The sequence below is a fragment of the Rutilus rutilus genome (assembly GCF_951802725.1).
Source record: "Rutilus rutilus genome assembly, chromosome: 8".
In the NCBI taxonomy this organism is placed as follows: domain Eukaryota; kingdom Metazoa; phylum Chordata; class Actinopteri; order Cypriniformes; family Leuciscidae; genus Rutilus; species Rutilus rutilus.
Genome location: NC_140222.1, coordinates 26,634,809 through 26,642,890, shown reverse-complemented (window position 1 = coordinate 26,642,890; position 8,082 = coordinate 26,634,809). Strand labels below are relative to the sequence as shown.

At 37.1% G+C, this 8,082-nt stretch overlaps 1 protein-coding gene across 4 annotated transcripts in view; it reads left to right on the top strand.

Moving 5' to 3' along the window:
* Positions 1–337: 337 nt before the first annotated feature.
* Positions 338–8,082, top strand: part of arhgap45b (Rho GTPase activating protein 45b) — a 20,289-nt gene continuing 12,544 nt past the window's right edge. The window contains exons 1-6 of one of the 4 annotated variants that reach the window (XM_084415646.1): positions 338–752; positions 2,095–2,491; positions 5,445–5,588; positions 6,131–6,215; positions 7,532–7,604; positions 7,786–7,846. In XM_084415646.1, coding sequence (XP_084271772.1) covers positions 501–752; positions 2,095–2,491; positions 5,445–5,588; positions 6,131–6,215; positions 7,532–7,604; positions 7,786–7,846 — 1,012 coding nt within the window. In that variant the 5' untranslated portion in view covers positions 338–500. Of the gene's footprint in view, positions 1,259–2,094; positions 2,492–5,444; positions 5,589–6,130; positions 6,216–7,531; positions 7,605–7,785; positions 7,847–8,082 lie in introns of all 4 variants that reach the window. The other 3 variants (XM_084415643.1, XM_084415645.1, XM_084415644.1) reach the window with 3 other exon arrangements.

Genomic DNA, 8,082 nt, shown 5'->3' with positions numbered 1-8,082 from the left:
CGTAGGCCTACTTTTTTAGCTGTCGTGAAGTAATTACTTATTCAAAATAAGTACATATAAGAGAGCTATGCGATTTTGGACGCAACCATTGGCTTATATTTAGATAACGGTAAGCCTAACCTATATTCATAGGCTACTAAAAGCCAAAAAACTTAAACTTAATGGCTACAGATCTTTTGTCAAACAAAAAGATTTCAAGAAGTGTATTGTCACGAAAGTGGGCGGTGTTTTATTACTTAATTAAACCACCGCAGCCCGCAGGTGACAGACATTAACGACGAACTGTGGAGCAGTTGGCCAAATCTTATCTTTGCGAGTTAAAATGATGAAAATCGCTGCGTAAACGCTGTTTGTTAGTCTCAACAAGCATGCATAATGTTATCCATCCCACATGTTTCTACACAGCAACGCAGTTTCACTTGTCAAAGGGACTGAGAGTGAAAAAACACAAAAGCGGATGCGCCTCAGACTGTTCTGATGTGTGACAGTAGATTCAGTCAATGTGCGATACTATTGGAGGAGCGAGACAGAAGCTCGAGCTCGGAGTGTGTAAACCTCGCATTAGCGCTTTGAAATGGGGAGCCGGGGGGTGGGCAGGGGGGTTATATCGTAAACTAAAAGACATACGCGGCGGATCTAAACATCTAAAGCTTAAAATGTTCTCTAAAAGGACAAGGGAACTGATAAAGACGCACTCGATGTCAAAGAAGAGCCGAACAGGAAGCAGCCAAGCGCCTCTCAACTCTCCATCAGTAAGTCGCACAGCATCTCTCGCCTTTTCCTCCTGCCAATCAACTTGATTGACATTTCACCCTCGCGCTCATGTTTTCGACGTTGTTGAAACATATGTGTTTTTATCAGTGTTTTCAAACACAAAAATAGACTTTAAAGCGTATCATTAGACAGTTATGCTACAAAGAAAAGGACGGACTAAACTTCCTCAGTGTGATATGGCGCAGCAAGGTGCAAGAAGTTCAGGTTTTGCCTTACTTTAGACATTTTGTCATTTTCATTCTGGTTTGAGGATTTTCTTTAGACGTAATTACTTTTCAAGGCATATGTTGCAATACAATTATGAGAAATGATGGAAAACAGTGTGAAAAGTTGATTTTGTAACGGACGGTAGCTGGAAATGTTAAAGCGTGGATCGAGTAGCAAAAGCTACAGTCCTTACGCCACGAGTCAGAGAGTGAAAAAATCAAACAGCAAAGCTAAATTGGACATCTTGCCAAATAGACCAAACGTCTGGCTCAAACAGGTGGGTTTTTATCGAAAACTACTGTAAATGTTTGTATGTTACTGTTAAAAATATGCATGTGTCGTGTAATATTAATAGTAATAGGTGACGTGTAATAGGTTATGACAACATGTTTTTACTTTGCTTTAACTCATCAAGATAAGTCAAGCAATTTTCAACTTTTTTTTATTTGTTATACAAGATTAACTGATTTTAAGTTAGTTTAATGTTATTTAAGTTGAAATGACTTAAACATCCAAGTTGATTGTACTTAAAATTAAGGCAGCAACTTTATTTTACAGTGTACAAGTCAACCAGAGTGGTGTAACCAGATATTGTAAAAAAAAAAAAATTGTACCTTATAATAATTGGCTTAACATGGAATGTTTTATCTTTGTTCTAAAAAAATGTTTTATCTTGCTGTTTTTGATGGGGAAAGAATATAAGCAAGCTTCTATCTATGTTTAAATGAAATGTCCTTTTTTGTTAATTGGATTTTGGGATAGCACTTTGTTTTTTGGTCTTTTGACACATTGTAGTTCATTATAGATGTGGCCTTTGAGCTACAGAAATGACATTTTCGGTTGCTTGTCCTTGTGTTCACTCTTTTAGGAGTGTTTGTTGGCCTCAGCTAGGCCTGTTAGTGTGGCATCAGCTCTTCGGGGTGTGACAGGAAGTAGCCTAGGCCATGGTTGCACAAACGCTCTTGTGAAAGAAGTTCTGTTTACTAACAGCCGTCTATTGTAGTCAGTCACAGATCTTGTTCTCCATCCGCAAACCTACATTCTACGTTAAAGTTTGCATGCCACGTTTATCAGTTTGCTCACACGGTTTCCCTTTTTTTTGTCACAATCCAGCTCTCTGCTCTTCAAGAGCAGCCTCGGAAAGATGTCGTCGATGCCGCCACCTCTTCGTCCCAGACGTCCTCTAGTCTGTCTCCATCCATCCTGGAAGTCCCGTCTTCCTGTCCCGGTACTCCTTTGACCCCGCACACTAAGCTGGTGGGCTGCCCGTCCCCAATGGGCACCCTAAAGCGGCCAACTTCTCTGAGTCGCAATCCTAGCGCAGCCGGCTTCCCTATCCAGTCTTGGGTCTTCAGTAAGGGTGCAGGAAAATCTGTCATCTCCCAGAGTCCTTCACCAGAGACGCCCGAGACCACAGTGGCTATTGAGGTGGAAGACATCCCGTCGCTGCTACGCATAGTGGAGCGGTTTGCCAAAGCAGTGGAGAAACTGAAAGATGTTGTGCTTGAAGGTAAGATAGATGATGATTTTGTTGGAGAGAATCTATATGACATGGATCATTTGGGGTTTAAGGACAAAAAGGTTTTATAAACACTTCCTGAACATTTATTAAACGTGTGTCCGTATTTATCTTTTAACTGAGATGTGCACAACAGCACTAATCTGCCTCATGACGAATTGCACGTCGTACCGCAAACATCACCTTCCGCTGTGGATCATGTGATCGTGGAGGAGAGAAAGGGGCGGGGCTGAGTTTGCCCAAGAGGCCCTGTTCTTTCTGTAGCTGCAGTGAAGTTGAGTTCCTGTGGTGCGCCACAGTGGCACAGGAAACGGTACTCTCAGAAAACACCCCCTTCCGCTCTCAGGACTCGTAAAGCAACGTCATTTAAGCACCAAACCTGTAGTCGTACCCATAAATACCGAAATCAATTATTATATTTGAAGCTTTCTGACAACTCGGAGCTCATGAACCGTTTTCTGACAACTCGGTAGAGATAAATTAAAGGAACTTTTCAACAAGAGGCTCCTTATAAAAGCACTGTGTTGGTATCATGATAAAGTAATGGTAATACCATGGTACTTTGAGAGATTCTGTTGCAGGACTTTTTTTAAACCTTTTTTTGTGGCGAAGAATCCAATGAGAGTCAACCCTTTTAAATAAAACAAAAAGGCAGCTATAAATGTTCACATTTTGGGACCCATTTTGCATTTTATAAATGGTTATTTATTGTTTATGAGTTGTTTGGCTTATTATACTTTATCATATTTGATTTGATTAAAGCTATTGAATAATTAAATATTGTTTGGGAAATATTTAGTGTGTATTACACTGAGATATTTGTTCTATTCAGAGTAAAGTTAGATGTATAAATCTGAAGATAAATATTGATAAATTCAATATAAATTCAATTTTTATTTGTATAGATCTTTTCACAAAAATGTTCCAAACCAAGAAGCAATCCCCTAAAAAGAAAACAAATTCTGTTCAACAATTCTTGAAAGTTGTGTTGCAAGGAAGGAGAGAAGACATTTGTGTGTCTTTTAAATTTTCTGGCTAACTCCTTTACTATGCATATAAATGATTTAAAAAAAAATTACAAACAAATTTTAACTTGATTATCCATTCTGTTTGTCACAGAGTGGGAATTCATCTTTAAAACTGGTATCATACAAATAAACATAAATACACCAACATAAACACACATTTACACATTGACACAGACATAAAATTACTAACTTCAGAATTCCTTGACGCATATCAAGCATCCCATAATAATATTAAAAAGGTTAATAAAAACAGCAAGTTAAAATATAGCTATAATGCCAACCATTATCTTGGATCAGTTAGAAAACCTCCTCATTTCAACCATTTTGTCATGTTTTAGAAATATCCAATGTATGCTTATGGCATGGATGGGTTTTAGTGGTTGACCCATGGCACATTTTCCACCAGGCCTTTCTGTCTTCACCAGAAGCTTTTTTTATCATTATTCATTGCAAGTGGCCTACTTTAAAAAAAAAAAAAAAAAAAAGAGGTTGTTCATGCTTCCCACTGCTGTATAAGTCAGGCTGAAGAGAAACTCAATAATAACAGTTCTGGCCTAGGTGTTTGTACTTGGAGAGTTACAGTTAGGAGATATGACTGGAGGAAGTGGCTTGTAGACGTGCAGACGAGAAAGCAGTGCAACACAGTGCTAACAAACGGTCCGTCTTGCATCATCTCGACTGTTTTAGGATCAGTGCAGATTTCTTATGCTTCCTGTCAGCATGACAGACATTGACGTGTCGGTTAAAGGGTTTTTTTGGGTTCACTAAGAAATGTCCTGGTCGGATTTCTCCCTATGAAAGAAACATTTTGAGAAATGATTTAAAACTAAGCCTAATTTATTTTACTAATTTGTTTTTGTTAGTTTAAATGGTTCTTTGTATTTGTTAATTGTTTGTTTCAGTTTTGTCCATTTATTTTGTTAAATAAATAAATGGACAAACAAAAATATTATTTTTAATATACTTTCTTTTTTTTTTTTTTTTATTGGTAATGTTTATTTATTGGTTTATGTTTTTGTTCATTTAAATTGTTTTATCTTTTTGTTCAGTTTTATTTTAATTTTGAGTGTTTGTTTGCATTAACATTTTGTTATCAGTGAGGAAAGCAGAGTTGTTCGTCATTTTGGCACAAATTAGACGTCTTGGACTGAAATGAAGTTTCTGAGCTTGTGTGTCTGTAACCCATTTTCAGCTGATAAGAATGGATGTTGTGTAGAGCTGCACAATTAATTTTTAAAAGATCGCAATCTTGATTCAAACAGCCACACGATCTCATTCCTAAATGAGCGATTCTCCTGTGTCTATTAAACCTTTGACAAAATCACACTGGAACATTAAAATCTGTGTTCGCGCTGCCGCTTATCCAGAGAGAGCAATTATCATGTATAGGTATGAAACGACTTTGCAAACAGTCTTTTCAACCACACAGTTTCGGTATTTCTGTTACAAATATACCTATTATCACAGAACTGGGGAAAGTTTATAGTTTGGATATAAACTGATGTCTACTGAAGTGATCAAAATGGAGATTGGTGCTTCAAATAACGATTACATCGTTACGCCAGTAGGTGGCGACAGGTGACTGAAGTGTATTGTCATTGAATCATTCAAGAGATTCATTCAAAGAAACTCAGATTCATCCAGTAATGAATCAAGTGAACTATGGAGTGAGTGAGTCATTGAATCATTCACTAAAACTTTTTTTTTTTTTTTTTTTTTTTTTTTTTAAGATAATTAAACATTTTAAATGGACTCCAGCAATTAACATTTTTCAGAAAATCTAGTAAATTACATGTTTTGTTTAATCTGTTCAAGTTTGTGGGAGAATCATGATCTCAGTTTGAAATGCAAAAAAAATTTAATTCTCAATTTATCCAGAATCACGCAGCTCTAATGTTGTGGATGGTATTTTGCAGACAAACAGGAGAACCGGCGTCCGTTGGCCCATGAGTGTCTGGGGGAAGTTCTGCGCATCCTGCGGCAGGTCATCAGCATGTACCCCCTCCTCAACACGGTGGAGACGCTCACCGCTGCCGGAAAACTCATCTCACAGGTCAAAGGTTAGAGCAATCACATATGCTAAAATACCAAAAAGAATGTGGCATTTGATCTTAAAGGATGGATTTGTTTTTTTTCTTTGTCAGTAGTGCATCCGGTTTGTAGACTGAGGGCACGTTCACACGACAATGATGAACTAAAAAACAGAAATATTTTTCCTTTTCGTAAAGACGACAATGTCAAAACGATCCCCATTCACTCGGATCCGCAAAAACAACTAAAAACGCTGTATTCATGCCAGGCCAGTAGATGTCACTTTGTAAAGAAACACTACTATAGACTGAACACGTAATGCGCATAATGTCACCTTTTTCACAAATTCGTTTACACTGAGACAATAACGGTATCATAAAAAATAAAAAAAACTTGCACTTTTAAACCCGTTTTCAAAAGTTTGCATTTTCAGGCCCCCAAAACGCCGTTGTCATGTAAATGAACGGCCAAAACGCATACGGTTTTAGTTGAAAACTGTCATGTCAGCAGCCCAGAATATAGCTGTTGTTGTTTTTAAACCATTTACCAACATATTTTATTTTTCCTTCAGGATACCACTATGAAGTGTGCAATGAAGCGGACAAGAAAGATTTTGAGAAGGCCATTGAGACCATTGCTGTAGCTTTTAGCAGCAAGTGAGTATAGAGAGCTAAGTGTGAACTGATTACACACTATCAATGTGTTTCTGACTCTGATAAGAAGAGATGTATAAAGTAGATGTGACTATATCTATCTCATCATTGCTACTTTGTTTCTTGGAATTGCAAACATTACCTCTCAATTGCCTTTTTTTTTTTTTTTTTTCACATGTTTTGCAGTATGCACACTGAGCATTAATTTGCTGAATAAATTAGAGGTGTATTACATTTACCAAAATTAGCAGTACACAACCAGAGAACACTGCTTGGGATACCGTATCCCACAATGCAATGTGCGCGACTTGATTTTCTATTTTGGATGTGAACTGGAAGTAATTTCAGCCATGATTTTTAACATGTCTCCTTTAAATAACTTATTTGATGCCTAGAGTGTCATTTTAAATAAAAAAAATAAAAAAACATTTAAATAAGTGAGGTCATGTGATAATCTTGCATAATTTAGCTTTCAATTAATTCAGGAGGAAATTAAACAATTGTTCTTTTGGTATTTATTTAAAATTAATTTGGGTTGAAAATTACATATTGTTTCATTGGTGTTTATTTAGCTTTTTCGATTTGTTCAGGTGAAATTGCACATTGTTCCTTTTGGATTAATTTTTTTCTTTTATTCACTCAGGGAGAAATTACACTTGTTTCTTTGGTATTTTTTTATTTAATCTGATTAATTCTAAGGGAAATAGCATGTAGTTCCTTTTGGAAAGTTTTTATTTTTTATTTTTTATTTTATTTTCACAGTCGAAATGAATAAATGCACACAGGAATGTAGTGCCATGTGGCGTTCTTTGCATGCGTTATAAAATCTGTTAGATTATTGACATTAATCGTAGCTCTACAGAAATAACAGGAAGTTGATCTGTGGCTTCTACACGAACAGCCTAAAACCCTCAAGGATCTGTTTTTGAGTTCGAGCTGATCATTATCAACACCTGATGTGCTGCTGTTCTCACTTCTAGTGTTCTGATTCCTGATGATGTTCTGCTGTCATATTCATCGTGATGCACTTCGGAATGGCAGCGCAAAATGTTGCTCAAATGATCATGAGAATATCTCGCGTTGATTTTCCCGCGGCCGAAACATTAAATCATGCACCAGTGTAGCGTGATGCTGTTATTGTGGCAAGAACAAAGTAAAGAGGAAGTTGTGAACCAAGCACTAACACCGGCATCTGATTATTCTCCCTGGTCATTATAGGCATTTTAGTGTATAATTCAATTGCAGGTTGACTCAGTTTGCCCTCTAACGTTACATTCTGATACGTTCAGAGAAAGCTGAGATGTTCTTTCTGTCCTCAGTGTCTCTGAACTGCTGATGGGAGAGGTGGACAGTAGCACGCTGTTGTCCGTGATGCCCACTGAGAAGAGCAGGGTAAGTGTGTGTCAGTTTCACTGCCTGTAAAGAGCGGATGTTGGCAGCAGGTTTTGACTTCCTGAAAGTGCAGTTCTGTGATTCATGCTGTTGCTCTGTGACGCAGTTGTCCCCTGAAATAGGAATCACATGGAACACAGTATGAAGGTGTTTTACGTCTGTGTGTGTCTTCTCTCTTCAGTCTATGGAGAACCTCTCGGGTCACGAGCTTTTACACACACGGAGTGATTCATCTGAGCTGGGTACATTTTGACAAATTCAGACATACAGAAAAATAAGTAGGAATGCACTGATGTAGAAATTTGACATTTCACAAAACTAATCAGAAAGTCTCCTGCAGAACTTTTAGAATAATTTATTTACTTTTTTTTTATTATAAAACTCATGTATAATAAATATTTATTTAGAGATCTTTAAAAAGTCTCATGAAGAATCCTAAGAAATTAGGATTTACTTTTACTTTTTTAGGATTGTACAT